General features: G+C 42.5%; 1 protein-coding gene across 1 annotated transcript in view; it reads left to right on the forward strand.

Moving 5' to 3' along the window:
- The window catches only part of LOC124803359 (formin-2-like), a 237,603-nt gene that overhangs the window by 99,779 nt on the left and 118,229 nt on the right, over positions 1 to 19,595 (forward strand). The window contains exons 6-7 of the mRNA XM_047264544.1: positions 903 to 1,984; positions 2,530 to 2,801. Of these exons, the coding sequence (XP_047120500.1) occupies positions 903 to 1,984; positions 2,530 to 2,801 (1,354 nt within the window). The remainder of the gene's footprint in view (positions 1 to 902; positions 1,985 to 2,529; positions 2,802 to 19,595) is intronic.

A 19,595-nucleotide genomic window follows, 5' to 3' on the forward strand; every position in this document is an offset into this window, starting at 1 on the left:
CCTACTCACCTGACCTGGCTCCTAGTGACTTTTGGCTTTTTCCAACAATGAAAGGCACTCTCCGTGGCCGCACATTCACCAGCCGTGCTGCTTTTGCCTCAGTGATTTTCCAGTGATCAAAACAGACTCCTAAAGAAGCCTTTGCCGCTGCCATGGAATCATGGCGTCAGCGTTGTGAAAAATGTGTATGTCTGCAGGGCGATTACGTCGAGAAGTAACGCCAGTTTCATCGATTTCGAGTGAGTAGTTAATTGGAAAAAAAATCGGAGGCCTTAGAACTTGAATGCACCTCATAGGATGTACTGCAGGGAAAGTTCCCACCTGCGCAATCCAGAAAAGCTGGTATTGGTGGGAAGGATCCATATGGCACAGGCTGTGAAGCAGTCATTGATATGAGGGGTATAATGTTTGGCAGTGTGTTCAGCGACAGGGTGGTCCACTTGTTTTTTGGCTACAATTTGTCAGTGGCCGTTCAAGCAGTCGGACAGCTTGTTGGTTGTCATGCCTACATAGAATGCAGCACAGTGGGAGCAGCTTAGCTTGTTGATCACATGGCTGGTTTCACAGGTAGCCCTACTTTTGATGTGATAGGTAATGTTAGTAACCGGACTGGAGTATGTGGTGGTAGGAGGATGTAAGGGACAGATCTTGCATCTAGGTCTATTACAGGGGTATGAGCCATGAGGTAGACCTACATGCAAGACCTGTCCCATACATCCTCCTACCATCGCCTACTTTGTCAGCAGTACGCGCGTGTAGCTATCTTAAATTATTAGGATATTTACTATGGCAAAGCACAAACTTGCTTTAAATAATAATAATAATAATAATAATAATAATAATAATAATAATAATCCTAATTTTTATCCAGTTAAATTAACAAATGTTTTTCGTCATTTCAGTCACTGACAGCCAAAACAAGATCTGGTTTTGACTGTCCAACAGGAGTAGTATCTTCCAAATTTTTCTCTGAGAAGAACCAGAATAAAATTAAAACTAAATCTGATAACATGGTTGTAATGAGAGCTTTGCCTGCAATTGTTGAAGAACTACCAGAGAAACATGAAATTGGCATAAAGAAAGTGATCATAACATGTGAAAAAGCAACAGATACTAAAGACTTGATACAGGTGAGGGAGCAGTGTATCTCAGTTATGCTGCCTCTCGAAGACTATACTATGAAAATGTCAAGTGAGCGAATTCCATATGAAAATAAGGAAATATCAAGAGCAGTTGGCGTCCAACATCAAAGTTCAGATTTTTCCCCTGAAGTTGGAGCAACTGAGAGAGCATCTCCCAAAAAGTATGTACCCAAATCAGTGCAGAGTCCAGTATCTGTGAGAATACAAGTTTCTTATGATCAACTTATAACTACTTGTTCCGACAGTCATCCCCAGTGCCCAGCTCTACGACTTTTGCAGTCCCTTCCACCCACTGGAATGGAAGGTCCAGTACCATCACTGCCTCCACCGCTGCCCCCTGGGATTGGAGCACCACCACCACCACCACCACCACCACCACCACCACCACCACCACTTCCTTATCTCCCTCCTACTCCTGGAATTGGAGGATTACCTCCTCCATCCCATGGTATGGCAGGCCCTTCACCACCTCACCCACCTCCATCCCCTCCAGCCCTTGAAATTGGAGGCCCTCCGCCACCACCACACCCTCCGCCTCCTCCACCCCCCCTCCCCCTCGGAATAGGAGGCTCCCTTCTGCCACCCCCTCCACACCCTGGGACGGGGGCCCCTCTGCCACCCCCTCCACTCCCTGGGACGGGGGCCCCTCCGCCACCCCCTCCACTCCCTGGGACGGGGGCCCCTCCGCCACCCCCTCCACTCCCTGGGACGGGGGCCCCTCCGCCACCCCCTCCACTCCCTGGGACGGGGGCCCCTCCGCCACCCCCTCCACTCCCTGGGACGGGGGCCCCTCCGCCACCCCCTCCACTCCCTGGGACGGGGGCCCCTCCGCCACCCCCTCCACTCCCTGGGACGGGGGCCCCTCCGCCACCCCCTCCACTCCCTGGGACGGGGGCCCCTCCGCCACCCCCTCCACTCCCTGGGACGGGGGCCCCTCCGCCACCCCCTCCACTCCCTGGGACGGGGGCCCCTCCGCCACCCCCTCCACTCCCTGGGACGGGGGCCCCTCCGCCACCCCCTCCACTCCCTGGGACGGGGGCCCCTCCGCCACCCCCTCCACTCCCTGGGACGGGGGCCCCTCCGCCACCCCCTCCACTCCCTGGGACGGGGGCCCCTCCGCCACCCCCCTCCACTCCCTGGGACGGGGGCCCCTCCGCCACCCCCTCCACTCCCTGGGACGGGGGCCCCTCCGCCACCCCCTCCACTCCCTGGGACGGGGGCCCCTCCGCCACCCCCTCCACTCCCTGGGACGGGGGCCCCTCCGCCACCCCCTCCACTCCCTGGGACGGGGGCCCCTCCGCCACCCCCTCCACTCCCTGGGACGGGGGCCCCTCCGCCACCCCCCTCCACTCCCTGGGACGGGGGCCCCTCCGCCACCCCCTCCACTCCCTGGGACGGGGGCCCCTCCGCCACCCCCTCCACTCCCTGGGACGGGGGCCCCTCCGCCACCACCTCCACTCCCTGGGACGGGGGCCCCTCCGCCACCACCTCCACCCCCTGGGACAGGAGGGCCACTGCCACCCCCTCCACCCCCTGGGATGGGAATACCTCCTCCTCTTCCTCCTCTAGCAGCAGTTGGTGGTCCCCCATCTCCAGTACCAGGTGGTCCAATGCCGCTGCCAGTACCACCTGTTGGAGGATGGGCTGCTGGAAAAGCCAGTGAGTATTCACAACTTCTGCGTATCTTCAATGCTGTAGCGCTAACTACACTTGCAAGGCACTTTTGTCTTTGGTGTGGATTAAAATGGAACTGAAAATATTGTTTCCATTATTCCACTTTCATTGTTTCTAATTCCTCAGGTGCAAATGGTTTGAGTGTTAATGTTTTTTTATATTGAACTGATAGTGTGGTTTTGCATTTTCACCCTATAAATGTGAACCCAGTAGTGGATCCTGGACATGTTGCAGGTAAGAAAACTAACATCAGTGCTTGATGTGTGCTTCAGTTTTGTTTTTCTTTGATTCTTTCCTTAATCTGGTTTTTCCTTCTTGTGTTGTCAAAGATGGTAGGCTTCACATATGGCAAATCAGCCAGAACTGCAGAGAAATATAACTGCTTGGAGTGTGGTTGCAAGTTGTGGTACTTTGTAAATCAAAGAAGGCTTAGTTCTCATTTTATAATGTGCTAAGAAGATTCTGATTTTCATATCATAAACTGTTTGCTAACTGGAGTAGTTGTTCCACATGACATCATAATTTGTTACTTAATTCATAACTTTGGATCTAGTGGAGCCTAAAATGGCATCTTAGTGCTGTATATTAGTGGTTCAATTGCCTTTGATATCTAATGATGTCCTGTTGTGTTTATATTGTCATCCTCATGACATTCTCTGCATTTGGATGGTTGCCTCAACATCTGGAAAAGAGAAGGCTGTGTTTGAGTATAGTTGGACAGGAAACCTAAATTTAGTTTACTACATCTACACTCTGCATTGCTTTTGTGACTTCTAGTACTGTCAATTGAAAGGAGAAATAATTATTCTTTTATCAAGTAGATTGAAATTGGTACCAAGAAGGAGTATTTTTCATGCTAGAAACTAATAGTGAGAAAAGACACAAGACATTGCTAACAAATATTTAGTAGAGAACTCAAGAAATGGCTCTCCAATGCTATTGGTAGAAAATTAAAAAAAAGCAATAAGAAGGTCCACAGTAATAGAACCAGCACAGAAATTTTAGAAGATATGGTCAATAAACAGCTAAACTTTGACAATCCCCAAAAATTTCTTCAAATAAAGGCAGAAATCCAAATAAATCCATTTAAGTGTTCTTAAGAACTACAAAGCTCAAGACCTAACAGAAAATGGAGAAAATTGAACATATCCATAACTCTTAAATCATGCTGCAGAACCAGCAAAGATATCATTACACCAGTGGTTGGTGAAAGTCTGAAACAAAGGGAAGTTACCACAACACTGAACTATGGCTGTATTACATCCAGTACATAGAAACAGAGGAAAACAAAGCCAGATAACTACAGGGGGATTCTCCTCTTCGGCTGCACATACATCTTGTCAAGATTTCTGTAAACTACCAAGGAGGATTTAGATCCTGTAGAAGCACCCCAGAACAGGTAACCACTTCAAATCATAAGAAGAGTGTGCCGATAAACTATCGGAAAAAGGTTAGGTTTGATCTTCCAAAGCCACAACGTTCAGTTAACAGCAATGAAAGTGGCAGTGGTATGATCCAGTCTGCTGTGAGTGAAACATCAACAAATCGTTTTCACATTTTCGCTGATAGTCATGGTAGAGGCATGGCTGATATAGTGAAAAGCAGTTTTAATGCTGCCGATGTTTGTGGAATTGTGAAGCCAGGTGCTAAACTTCAAGAAGTTGTAGCAGGGTGTGATCCTGAAAAAGTAAAAAACGAGTGTGTGATCTTAATAGGTGGCTCAAACAACGTTGCCTGCAATGAAGGGAATGATGCCATACAGTCGCTCAGGAAGAAAATATCGGCGCTTCATCAGTCTAAGGTATTTGTTGTGAACATTCCAAAGAGACATGACTTAATTCCACAGTCCTGTGTAAATGAGGCTATCTCACAAACGAACTCTAAGTTAGCAAAGTTGTGTAAGCATTTTAAAAATACTTGTGTTGTAGATGTGAGCAGTTTTGGACGAGAATTATTTACAAGACACGGTATGCACCTGAACAGATCAGGAAAAAAAGCATTAGGTACACTCTTAAAAACAAAAATATTGAAAGAAGTCCACAAATGTACCCCAAAGTTGGAACCAATCGCACTTGAATGGCTCCAACCATCAAGTCAGACTCGGTTTCAAACTCAAATGTTTCACGAAATTGTTAGTAATGAACGTACTGTGTCTGTAGCTACCGATAATTTTTTAGGCAAAAGTTTAGATCTGTCTCTAATTCCAAAGAAATGACGATTTTTCACCAAAATGTGGGAGGACTTGGTAATAAAGTAAATGACATTACTGTTCTGTTAGAGGAACCACAAGGAATAAAAGATACTGATGTATTATGTTTTAGTGAACATCATGTGAAGGATATTGAAAGGTTGCAGCTAAGTGGTTACTGTCAGGCAATGCATTACTCTAGAACCATCATGGAAAATGGTGGAGTGGTAATTTATGTAAAAAACAACATATCTTACAATGCATTAGATTTAAAGAGCCATTGTATAGAGCAACAAATTGAAGTATGTGGTGTTGAGATTACTGTAAATGACTTCACGGCTGTAGTGTTAGCACTGTATAGATCTCCCTCAGGGAATTTGAATGTATTTCTTAAGCACTTAGATTCTTTATTATCCATACTGTACTCAAAGTCCAAGAACTTGATAATTACTGGTGACTTTAATGTTGATTTCCTAAATGAGAGCAATAGTAAAGCTGATTTAGTACATTTAATGGAGTCTTATAATCTGATGGCAATAGTAGATTTCCCAACTAGGATTACTGTTAACAGTAAAAGTCTGATAGATAATATATTTATAGATAAGTCTAAATGCAATGAGATCACTGTACATCCAATCCTTGGCCTTTCTGATCATGGTGGTCAATTGCTTAGGCTCAATTACATCAGTGTGTGCAACAGTTCCGAGCATTCTTGGAAATCTTTTAGAATAATAAATGAACAGGGCCTTAAAAAATTCAATGATAGCCTAAAAGAGATAGACTGGAGCCGAGTTTATAGGGAAACAGATGTAAACAAAAAGTACAATTCATTTTTAAATGAATTCATGTCTGTATTTGAGTCCATCTTTCCCAAAAAAGTAGTTAGAAATAGTCATATAGGCAATGCCAAGAAGTCTTGGATCACTACAGGGATAATAACATCTTGTAGAACAAAGAGGATGTTATACAGTTCTCTCAGGACTTGTAATGATCCAAAGAAACGACAACACTACAAACTTTACTGTAGCATTCTCAAGAAGGTTATAAATAAATCTAAAAGTATGTGCATAAAATCAGAAATTGAAAGCTCAGAAAATAAAATTAAATCTATATGGAATGTAATAAAGAGGGAAACTGGCAGGACAACAGGGAACATGTCTCAGGTAGAGATTAATACAGGGGACAGTATCATAAAGAAACCTGAGTTGGTTGCAGAAATATTTAATAACCACTTTTTGAGAGCAGCAGAGAAGACAGGCTGTAATGGTTCTATGGAAGAATCATTGTCCCTCCTACAGAAAGGTATTAGCAACAGAATCCCACAGTTGTCCTTACCTCCAGTTACAGTAAGCAAAGTCATAAGAGTAATTAGGTCATTAAAAAATAAAAATTCTGCTGGTGTGGACAATATTTCTAGTTAAATACTGAAACACTGTTATAAATTTGTTAGTCCCGTCTTATGCAACATATACAATGCATCCCTACAAGATGGGATTGTCCCTGACAGACTTAAGTTGGCTGTAGTGATTTCTCTCTTTAAAAAAGGGGATAAAAGCATTGTTACAAACTATCGCCCAATATCCCTATTAACTACCTTCTCGAAAATTCTAGAAAAACTCATGCACAGGAGGATTGTAGACCATCTCAACTTCCACAGTATCTTAAGCAAAAATCAGTTTGGGTTTCGTGCCGGTCTTTGTACTGAACAGGCAATATTCTCTTTCAGCAACCAAGTTTTGGAAGCCATTAACAAAAAAATGTCTCCAGTGGGTATTTTTTGTGATCTTACGAAAGCCTTTGACTGTGTAAACCACCAAATTCTTTGGAAAAAGGCAGAATACTATGGTTTAGGTGGTACTGTTGGCTTGTGGCTACAATCATATCTACAGGATCGGAAGCAGACTGTAATGCTAAATGGCTCTTCTGGAGAACCTGCCTCGTCTGAATGGGGCACGATAACGTGTGGTGTGCCTCAAGGCTCCGTTTTGGGCCCACTGCTTTTCCTCATCTTTATTAATGATCTTCCTCTTTGTTCTGAGACAAACAGCAAATTTACCCTGTTTGCCGATGATACCACAATTCTAATTGACGATTTGATTGATCATGATCTTGAAAAAACTACAAATACTGTTTTTAATGACATCTTAAATTGGTTCTCCTCAAATGGTATCTCGCTCAATGCAGATAAAACTCATTATATGAGGTTCCATACATCACAAAGTAATCCCGATGAAATTAACATAAAATGTAGAGATCAGCCAATACAGAAAGTTGAAGACACAAAATTCCTGGGTGCTTACATAGACAGTAAATGTAATTGGTCAGTTCACATCCTTCATCTATGTAAAAAACTTAGCTCGGCAACATTTGCATTATGTGTAATTTCTTCAGTGGCTGAAGTTGACACTATTAAGGTTGCCTACTTTGGCTACTTCCACTCATTGATGTCATATGCTATCATATTCGGGGGAACCAACCACTTGCAAAAAAAGTTTTCACCATCCAAAAAAAAGCAATCAGAATAATGTGTGGGGTCCATCAAAGACACTCTTGCAGGCACTGGTTTCGGAAGATAGGTATCCTAACAACTGCCTCACAGTATATTTTTTCCTTGCTGACGTTTGTGTGCAAAAATTATTCCATCTACCAAGACAACAGTAAATTCCATGGTTATAACACCAGAAACAAAAACAATCTACATTTAGAAATGAAACGTCTCACTCTGGTACAAAAAGGAGTTTACTACTCGAGCATTAAGCTGTTCAATGCTCTACCACTACATATCAAATGTGTTCATACAGAACTGCCAAAATTTAAACAAGTTCTCAAAGATTACCTGACAGAGAAATCTTATTATACTGTGGATGAATACCTGAAAGAAAATGTATACCATCACTAAACTTATTGTGTCTAGTAGTAGTTCAATTAATTTTATTGTGCATTTGGGCATTAGCGCACTTTTTGTAACAAAAGATTGGCTGTACATGTATTTACTCTTGTAGGCCTAATATCTGATTTAATTTTGTGCTCTTATCTTTAACCTTTATTTGAAACTCCTTTTTCTGTCAAATGGCAGTTATGTTATCTAGCTGACATTGTATCTGTTACTGTATTTATAGTATGTCTTACTTAAACTATGTACAATTTGCCATTGAATTGCCCTTGTATTTATTGTAAGTTTAAATTGATACCTGTACAAGTTGACACGTTCCATATCCTTGTGATTGACTCACTAACTGGATCTACGGAACAAGAAATAAATAAATAAATAAAATAAATAAATAAAATAAATAAATAAATAAATAAATGGCAGCATTCCTGGCTGCCATATGGCGCTGGACCATCTGAGCCCCCCTCCCTCCACACACCCTGATTCAGAACAAATGTATATTGATGATGTATTTTCACAACCAGTAGCAGCAGGCGCTACTGAGGCATGATCTGCCTCCTTGGTCCCTTCATGCTCTCACAGGGTATTGATAGCATGATCCTCCAGTGGAACTGTATTGGTTTTTTCTGCCACTTGGCTGAGCTACATCATCTTTAGTGCACTTTACCTGCTTTTGCATTATCCTCCAGGAAACTTGTTTCCCAGCACTGTGAAGCCCTACCCTATGCTGTTGTTGGGGCTATTTAAAGAACTGCACTGACTATGAAAGAGCTTCAGTTGTTGTTTGCAAGTTTGTTCTGGACTCTGTCCAAAGCAAAAATGTGCCACTCAACATGACTTTAGAGATCTTCTCTTCCATGGAACCCCCCCTGTTGAAATACAGTACCTTGGTGGTCCCCCCAACATTGATGTGGCCATTAGAGATCAACGGTGGGCTCTCCAATGCCATAAACATCTGTTAATGTAGCACCTCATTGCCCTTAAACAGCTCTGTGCTCACATTGGCCACCTCATAAAGCAACAGAAACTTAAATGCTGGGAGAAGTATGTTGTTACCATTTAATAATGTACACATGTACTCCTCCTTTGCAGGTATGGGTGAAGATTCCATGCCTCTTTGGATACGCATAACCTGAAGGTGTACCTGGTGTCTCTGTGAATGGTGATGTTTACACTGATCCAGATATTGTTGCCAGACATTTTGCTTTTCATTATGCTCAAGAATCTGCACTTGATAATTATCAGCCTGCTTTTCTGTCCTCAAACAGTGGGTGGAGAGACTTTATTTACCATGTAATACATGTCCTCTGAGCTGAGCTGTTGCAGTGCTCAATTCAGTGAGTGGGAATTTCTCTGTGCCCTAGCCCCTTGCCATCATGTGGCTCCAGGGCCAGAGCACATTCACAGCCAAATAGTCAACCATTAATCAGTGGATCGCAAATGTCACATCCTTGCCACTTTGAACTGTACTTAGAGATGAGGAAGCATGGTTGTCCCAGTACTGAAACCAGGTAAACAACCCCTTAATATGGATTACTATCACCATATTAGCCTCACTAATGTTATCTGTGACTTGTTCAAATGTGTGATGAGCTGACTGCTGTGTTGGTACCTTGGGTCTTGGGGTCTGTTGGCTTCATCCCAGGGCGATTTTCCCCAAGGCTTCTCTATTTCTGACAATTTGGTGTGCGTGGGGTCTGATTTTTCATTCAGCTTTTGTCCGGTGTCAACATCTTATCACTATTATTTTTCACTGACTTCGGGCATATACCACCACGTGGTGTCACCCCATTTTCACCACTCTCCATGAGTGCGGTCTCTGGGGCCAGCTCCCAAATCACATCTTGATACAGCTCAGCATCACCTTCAGCATTTTGGGTGCTGGACCCAGTACACCATTGTGGGATCTGACTTGGACAGGTGCCTCTTGGTCCAGCCCTGTGGACAGCCTACTTGCAGAGGCTGGCGTGCCCCCTCCCTCCCCTCCCCCCCCTCCCCCCCCCCCCCCCCAGATCAGGCACCACCAACTGCTGTTCAACTATGCAACACACATTTGCTGCTCCCCTGAGCATCCAAACTATTGTTATTTTTCCTAGTGGGAAGTTCTGCCTCCCACAACAGAGGTCAAGGCGTGAAGTCACGATTGCAGTTAGCATACAGTCTCTACTGTGAATTCCATCTTTCCCAGTCTTTCACTAGCCTCTCGCTAGGAAGAAATTGTGTGTGCCTAAATGATGTGTAGTTCCCGGATCTGCCTTGACCTATCCTTTGGACTGGAAGATTTAATAGACCCTATGGTTTTTTGCCATTTGTTCCTGGACTTCCTAGATGCATTTCCAAGCTCAGACATGGTACACACTGATGACTCTACAGTCGATGAATGAACCTGTGCAAGATGAACTGAACGACACCCCCTGGTGAACAGGTGCAGTGCATTAACTGCAAAATTGATGGCTACTGTTGAAGCTCTCGGCCAACTTTGTTCTTGCACTGGTGTTGTTCTTAACTGGCAGTGACTCTTTGAGCTGATTTAAGGCTGTCGACCGGTGCTACCCTTGACAGCCATTGGTTGTGACTCTTCAGGATCTCATGTATGAAATCGAAATATGATGTTGTACCAACTTTGGAGATGGGGGTACTGGAACCAGAGCTTCGGTCGACTCTGTGCTGACAACTGTTAGAGGTTTGCAATGCAGATTGATGCACCCTAGTTTCACTGAATACACTACAAACCATAGAGGAGTCTATAACCATGTCACAGTCTTCCCTTCGTGCTTCTCACAGAGAATCTGCTGTCCTGTATTGGCTTCCCATTGGCCACACTTGGCTGCCCAATGGACACACCCTCCAATGTCAGAATCCACTCCCCTGTCGGTGTGGTGCCTGTCTCACAGTGGCCTACATCCTACTGAAATGTCCTAATTTGGCCACCTTATGGGGAAGCATTAAAGTTCCTGACACACTATGTCTGGTACTTCATCATCAGAATGAAGGATTGGAAGGGTCCCCATCACCTGTTCCTACCAGAGGGGCCAATGGCTACCTGGCTCCAGCCCCTCCCACCACTTGTTGTTTTACATCTGTCATTGGTTGACAGACATTTCATCATTCATCCCTTTCCTGAGATGTTATCTTGTCATGTAACTAGTTTTCTTGTGGTAAAGGATGGTGTGGAAGCACTACTCAGATGCAAAGGTTGTTTCTCCCGTTACATAAAACATTCTGAGGGGCTCCAACTGCTTTCCAGCCAGCTGGCCAGGCTGCCTGCCATTCCTTCCAATATTACAGATGAGAGCAGAGGTCAAGCAGAATATGAGCAACATATTTACAACACAATCCGGTTTTGCATTTTACCCATGAAGGTGGTTTTTACTCCTGTCACAATAGGGTTGTAATCAGACACACAATGTGAAGAAACGAGTTTCTGTTTTGAATGAAACAAAAATAATACATGGAAGACTTTAAATCACCCAGTAAGGGAAATCGCATATGTTACAAATCACACTAATTGAGAGGTTAATGATAACAACTTTACAGTGTAAGTGTCTAACTTTCAGGTGCTCAGCATTCATTTTCTAGGCAAGGGTGTGGCGACCCCAGGGTTCCTGAGCTAGGCAGTAAGTGGTGCTAGTCTCCCATCACTGCAAGCTCTGGGCATGCGTCAGTGACCAATGTGCAGTACAGTGGTGGAACGTTGTGTGTCATGTGGAACAGGATCTTGGCTTCACTACTCAAATTTTTAGGACAGTAAAAACCTCTATAAAAAAAACCCTCAGTGTCATAGTGTGCTGCGTGCTGACGAGATGCATGGCTGTTGAGGTGGAATAGTTGTTAGTGGGCAACCTCTGGGGAACCTACCACACCTCAGTTGCAGAAGGCTCACCTAGGCATGCAGAGCTCTGTTTAGGGAGACTTTTCTTTCTCTAACTGCCTGTGGAACCAAGATGGAACCCTCAAAATTTCCTCCTCTTCCTCCCAGTAGAATGGAGATTATGATTACCCCATCTAACAAGAGGGGTGTTGTAGCCGGTCCTCCTGGCTCAGAGATTATACAGAGTTCTTCAGTATATAGGAACTGAATGCATGCTGTTGGTCAGAATGTGTTTTGATTGTGAAACAGAAAGAGGGCAACTTTGATAAAGGTTTGTAGGGCATTGCAGGTACACTGAAATCAGTCAAGTGATTATGTAATGGAATGCTGTTGCTTGAAACTGATAGTTCCCAACAAGCAACCAATCCCTGGAAAGCTCAGTGCCTTGTGGAATGTGTCGTAGAAATGGAGCTCCATAACAATTTGAATTATAGCTGAGATGTTGTGTTGTGTAGAGATCTGGTTGACATTCCCAAGGAGGAATTGAAAGATGAGTGGGTTCAAGAAGGGATCGTTGATATGCAAAATATATTGAAAAGGGTGGATGGGGATCTCATAAAATCTGACTCCTTCAAGCTTACCTTCAGTAGCACGAAACTCAAAGAGCATATCAAGGAAGAATTTCTTTGCCTAACTATATGGCCCCATGTCCCCAATGTAATGCACTGTTTCAAATGAAAATGCTTTGGGCACACTACCTGAGGATGTAAGGGTGAAGTCACTAATGGCAAAAGTGGCAAGGCTGCCCATGACGAAGCTGGTTGCTCCTACCCTCTGAAGTGCTCTGGGGATCATTGTGTCAAGTAGGGAATGCAGTATCTTCCTTGAAGAAAAGCAGATACAGGAGATTAAAACCTTGAAATGAATTCTGTATGGTGAGGCCAGATCTATAAGGCTATGCAACCCCCCATATTCACTACATCTTTTGTTTTGGCTTTTACACAAAGGGAGGTTGCCAGTGTCAGCACTAGGGCTGCGTTTTTTAGTGCTCTTGTCAAGCTGCATTTGATTCAGAGCCCATAGCTCTTCCTAGAACATCAGATAAAGCCACAGTTGTCACCAATGCAGAGCTCTTGGTACCTCCAAAGGCAGAGCCCAATAAAAATTCCAGCACAGTCTCCATTGCCACTGCAGTAGCTCCTACAAAGCCCTCATGGACCAAAAAAGCAAATGGGAAGCTTCCACTGCACACGAAAACAGGCAATAGGGCATCAGATCATGTTGATATCATTTGACTTGGAGGTTCTACTGCTCCTGCTTCAGAGTTGATGGAACGTGAAATCTACCCAGGGCAACCATCTTGCCCCACAGCTGAACCTCCCCCTGCTGTGGACACACCACCCCAGTAGAGAGAGATGGTGAAAGTGCAACGCCTGTGACAAATGGCTCCCATACTGCAGTGTGAAACATAAGTGGGTTCGGGGCATTTGTACATTCATGGCTAGATAATGAATGCACTGCATATGAGTCAGTGAGGCCTTCTTATCTGAAGATAATTGATACTATCCTTTTTTGGGGGCTTAGGCCAGCTACAGTTGCTTACGGCACCAGACTAACAACCAGTCTCCGTGCTGAGGCTGGGAATGACCACTCACGATCCAGAGGCTGCTGCTTATGATACATTGGGCATGTAAGTTTCTTGCAGCACTGACTTCTCCTGCACAGCATACTGTTGATCTTCCACCTTTTTCTGATCATTCATGGGCAACAATGCCATTTGGTATCTGCATGCAGCATGTGCTGGGAATCACTGGGTGTGACGCATGTGCAGCCCCAAATCCAGAGTTTTAACTGCCTGCAACCATGCTTGCTGCAGAGGCCCAGGGTGACTTAATATTTATTGAACAAGGAAAATCGCCAAACAGCTGTGCAATTTGAGCAGTTCTTTTATTTTCACAACCAGTTTTGGCAATTAAATATGCCGTATTCAGTCCCCCTACATATTAAAGAGAGATGTAGAGTATATCAAGGTATACTGCAGCTGACTTTACAGAAAGTGAAAGTTAATCAAATTCTTGTCAGGTCTTCAGCCGGACCAAACTGTCATCTGCAACAATATTTCCACAGTCCACCAGGCCACTCTCATGAGGTGAGAGAAGCTAAGCCTCTCTTGCTGATCTCATTCAAACCATAAATGACAGAACCTTCATATGCAGTGAAAAAATGAAGGCACATGTGCTAAGGTAAAGTGCGCCGGCACATAATCGTTGCTGCTGCCCCCCCCCCCCCCCAAAAAAAAAAAAAAAAATCACAAGAAGAATTGTGGTGCCTCCAGTGGTGATTACTGTCAAAAATGATATATCATTAAAGATTATTACTCATAGCCATCTGATTCAGACAATGTTGTTTCTTCCTATCTAATAAAACAGGATTCCAAGTTTTACTTAGTGGGTAACCATTATCATCGTTAATGATGCTATCTGTTAGTCTGATGTCAACAGGTTCTTTTAAAACACAATCTCAGTGATGTGAAGCATTTGCAACCACTTTTATCTCATTGTATAGCATTTTTAACCCTTGATATCATGAAATGATACTTGTTGGTGGACTGTGATAAATCTTACAAGTAAGGAACTAGATGATGTCACAGTTTCAGTACTGGAAAAAGGTTTAAACTTTGCACCCATGCATACTACTGTTCTCACCATGGAATTCATTTCTTCTGTTGGCCAAACAGTGTCATGTATTCTGAAAGAATGGGCCACAGTGGTCAGACAGAAGGTTTCTCACGTTTTGCATCAGGCTTGGCCTCCACAGAGTAGCATTTGCTCAGCTGAATGGGCAGCTATTTGGTCTATTAGAGAGGGCCCTGAATTATTAATTTTACAGACAAAGGCAATGCTACTGTTTTGATCTACAAGCCTGATTATGTGAATAAGATGTGTAATTTACTTAAGGATCAGTCTATTGTATATTACAGACAGAGCCCCCATCCTATATTATATGGACTGCCAAAAGTCTATAAAGTTGGGATCCCATTATGCCTGATTGTTAGTAATTTAGATGTGCTGACTTACACATGTTTAGTGTTGGCCCTAAGCCCTCGTGTGGCTAAATATGAACATGTTATTTCCAGTTCCATGGATTTTATTCAGCATTGAAAGTTGCTTCATCTTGGTCCTTCTGATTTATTTGTAAGTTTAGATGTGGTGTCTCTTTTTACTAGGGTCCCTCTTGAACAGTCATTGATTTTAAATAATAAAAAGCTAGATATGAAAATGGGAAAGCTCTGCCATCACGTACTGATGTCCACCTATTTTTTATTCAGGGACAAATATTTTGAACAGATAGACGATGTGGCTATCGGGAGTCTTTTATCTCCATAGCTGCAAATCTTTTTATGGAGGACTTTGAGGATATGGGCCTGAATTTTTTTAGGCCTATTTTTGTTTGAGGTTACTGGACCATTTCAATGATCTTCAGCCTAATATCAAATACACGATGGCAATTGAAAAAGGAGGGGTGGTTACCCTCTTTGATACACTGGTTCATAAAAAGATGACAAAACTCTAGGACACACAGTTTATAGGAAACCAACACAACTGTTAGGTCAAGGTTACTAAATAATAAGGTTGGGCAGTAAGCGCTCTGCTCTGCCATTGGCTGGCCTAGTGACGTCAGCGTGGAAGCAAGTGCTCACAAGCAGACGACACGGCATGCACGTTGACGTCAAGTTTTTGGCAGAAGATTTTGTTTAAACCAGAATTGAGATGTCTAAACTGCTTTTCTGCTGCTAAAATATTACAGTTAAAACTGATGAGTTATATTCTTTCGCAGCTTATGCCTCACACATCGGTAAAATATCAGATCACAACCACACTGACACACACTTGAAACTATTCATTGAAACACATTGAAATGAATTTACTTAAGAGCTCGAAGCTGTACACACTTGTTTGTAAGAACAGCATTCCTTCTTTCTAAAGCCGCTATAGTATTCATCAAAGTAACTTTATCTGTGTCTGAAAAAAAAACTGTCATCTGTACATGTGCTCTTATTATGATGTTTCTTATTTGGTGACAGCTTTTCCAGAGTTTCCAGAGATCTCTTATGTTGTTCTCATTCCTTATACCATTTGGTTCTGTTTCTGTTGCGGGTGACACATTGACAGTTGCACTACTGCACGGCAAATTGCATGAAGGAACTGCATCTGGCTTGAGCATTCGTTTTCGGGCAAATTAAGCGATTCAGACTGTAAATCCCTTAAGTAATCTGTTTCTGCGAAATGGCGAGAACATATTCGTGCATGCGCAATATTTACGCTGTCTTTCCTACAACATTTCGACAACCATAGTTTTTGCAGTTTCATTACGCGGGAAACTGTGATACATTACGTCAGTTCCCTTTGTGCTCCGGTTGTAGGAAGAACAGCCCATAACAGCACAGCCTTGCATTGTAAAAATTAATTTTCTCACTCACTTGTAGATTATCCAATAAGAATTTCACAGGATGAACCATAAACTATAGAGATGGCAAACACAATGTTCATCCCGCTGTCCACTATCGCCAACTATTTCAGTTCCGAATCAAATATCAATTACAGCAAAAACCATTAACACTCCCGAATTCCGAATGTTTCCGCTGTTGACTGAGTACCTCAGAAGAAAGAACTCAATCAAAATACTCCTTCAAACACAAAGCAACACAAGAAAAACAATCGCACACAATTCGAACTGTGTACTGTTTGGCACAGCTGCTTCCACCGTGACGTCATGCGCACAACTGAGAAAATACGTTGCTTTCTGCGCATAGCTTTCTGCGCCCCCCTGCTGTTAGGTATTCACATGCTACCAGCTGTCATCCATTGTTTCAACATACAGTAGTCCTACAGACCTTGGTCAAAAGAGCATATGCTATCTCGGATTTGAGAATTTACCACAAGGGTTGCAACATCTTAAGGATGTGTTTAATCATAACGGCTATATGGACAGACAGATTTGGCATGCTTTTGAGTTTGGACCCCTAGCTGAACCAGCTGAAGACACTTATAGTCCTGTGACTTTGGGAATGTTTCTGCCGAGAGAGGTAGGGTTTTGAAGAAACACAAAATCAGAGGTGTATTTTGTCTGGAAGCTAAGATTAGAGCCCTTCTTGGCTCTGTTAAGGATGATTTAGGTTTGAGGAAGTCTAGCATTTACAAAATATCATAAGAATGTGGTAAAATATACGTTAGCCAAACTATTTGTACTGTCAATGACACATGCGTGGATCACCACCACCATATGCAATTATTACACCCTGACAAAATCTGTGGTAGCTGAGCACTGTCTTACAGAGGGACATAGGATGGTATACAATGAGACGCAAGTGGTTGCAAATGCCTTGAATTACTGGGATTGTATTTTAAAAGAATCTGTTGAAATCAAATTAACAGATAATATCATTAACTGTGATAATAGATACCCACTAAGTAAAACTTGGAATCCTGTTTTATTAGATATGAAGAAACAGCATCTGAATTGGCCAGCTATTCGTGACTGGACGTGCTGCAACTGTTCTTGTGTTAGGGAGCAGCAGCAATGATTATATGCTTGCGCATTTTACCTTAGTGAATGCACCTTCATATTTTCACTGCATGTAAAGGTTTGTCATTCATGGTGTGAATAAGTTATTAGTGAGAGTGGCTTAGCTTTTCTCAACTAATGATGGTGGCTTGGTGGACCATAGAAGTATTATGTGCGGCTGACAGTTTGATGTGGCTGAAGACCTGACAAGAATTTGATTGGTTAATATGCCCAGAATGTCTATGTAATTATAGTGAAGTGTAATAATAAAAGCTCTTAAACCTACAGAATCCAAGTTTCAGCATTAATACAAATACCTGTGTACATTCAGCAGAACAGAGTAAAATAAGTAGACATACTGGTTAGCACTGCAACTATTTAAACACCACAGAGTTATAACAAAACATGCCAAACATTTAAAAAAGACCAAAAATAGACAATATACAATCAGAAGCTCAACCAAAGAAAGCTTGTCTAATTTTTTAAAAATAAAAACCTACATAATTCTTATGGCTGAGAAAAACCCTTTTCAACAAAGCCCTATTCTCATTCAAAGAAAAACAAAGTGATATAATCTAAGTACTTGGAGGCATGCATATTTATTGCTTAAGTTTTATCACCACAGTTAGTTGTCACAACATGAAAAATGTGACCAGACACAAGTCCAATGGCAGACAATGTATTAAGCGAATAATGGTATGCAAAGAACACATGAGGAATACTCATAAAATACCTTGAGAGCATACATCATACACCAAATCAAAGTAAAATGGTATGTCCCTTATATCACTTAATAAATGGGCAAATACAAGAGTGGAACAAACAAGGACCTCAAATCCGTATTAGCAAAGAGGAGTCCTTCAAAATCTCAGCTAACATTGTAATACTATTTCCCTGGGAATGTAAGTTATCTCACTAATCACAATATCTATAAAATGTCAAACCCATCCAAATAGGAACTGACACATGGCAAGTTGTATCACGGTAGGTAATTTGGGAATGGACCAAGCTAAAAGTGAGGTAAGTGTATGAAGACCACAAAAATAGTAAAACATTGTCATCTGAGATTTTGGAGGGCTCCCCTTAGTTAATATAGATATGATACGTAACACAATCCCTCGAGGTGTATTGTGAGTGTTCCTTGCACATTCTTTGCACACCATTATTCACTTAATATGTTGTCTTCAGTCGGGTTTGTTGCTGGTTGCATTTTTGATGTTATGACTAATAATTTTGGTATATCATCAGTAGTTACAATACTTAGGCAATAGATATGTTCCCCATTATGTACTTCATAGATTATATCACATTGTTTTATTTTGAATGAGGATAAGGATTCATATGAACTAGGGTTTTTCTCATCTGTAAGAATTATGATGGTTTTTTTACTACAGAAAATGAGACTAACTTTGTTCAGTTGAGCTTCTGATTGTATATTGTCTATTTTTGATCTTATGTTTTTCATGTTCTATTATAACTCTGTCATGTTAAAATAGTTTCAGTGCTAACCAGTATGTCTACTTATTTTACTTTGTTGTGCTGTATGTACACAAGTACTTGTCTCAAAGCTGCTACTTGCATTTTGTCAGTTTTAAGATCTTTTGTTATTATTTTTATTGTTGTTATTCTTGACTGTGTGTAAACTCAGCTATGGTATGTATGCAGGGGCTTGAAGGTGGCATATTGATTTCCCAAAACTGGTTGTGAAAATCAAATAAAATAACCTCTCAAATTGCATAGCTGTTTGGTGATTTTTCTTGTTAAATATTTGCCCAGCCACTTCCCTGCCTCTACAATGGATCAACAGAGATTTTGGATTTAGTGCTGTACAGGAGAGACCCCAGTCCTGCATATGTTTTTAATACTTCAGTTTCCACCATTTTAGTAGAACATCATGATTTTACAGCTGTCCTTATGGATGGGTCAAAATGGGGAGGTCTCCTTTAGTTGCTCTTCCTCCCCCCCCCCCCTCCCCCACCCCGTGATTGTGTCCTCAAGGTCCGACTGCATCAAGAATGTACTGTCTTTGACACAGAATTATATGTGATCTTGTGGGCAGAGCAGATGAGATGTGCTTAGACTGCTAATTTTTTTGTGTTCAGATTCTCTGTTCACACTCTACAGTGCTTGTATCAGGAGATAAATTCACCCAGAATATCCAGGATACCTTCCTCCAACTAAAATGGCTGGGGTAGTAGGTATCTTTCTGCTGGGTACCAGGTCATATGTTTATTGCAGGGAATGAAAGGGCAGACATAGCAGCCAAGGAGGCATGTTGTGATCCTCTGTTATTTCAGTGAGCCATCCCCCTGCATGCTATCACCT

This window comes from Schistocerca piceifrons, chromosome 6 (genome assembly GCF_021461385.2).
Source record: "Schistocerca piceifrons isolate TAMUIC-IGC-003096 chromosome 6, iqSchPice1.1, whole genome shotgun sequence".
NCBI lineage: Eukaryota > Metazoa > Arthropoda > Insecta > Orthoptera > Acrididae > Schistocerca > Schistocerca piceifrons.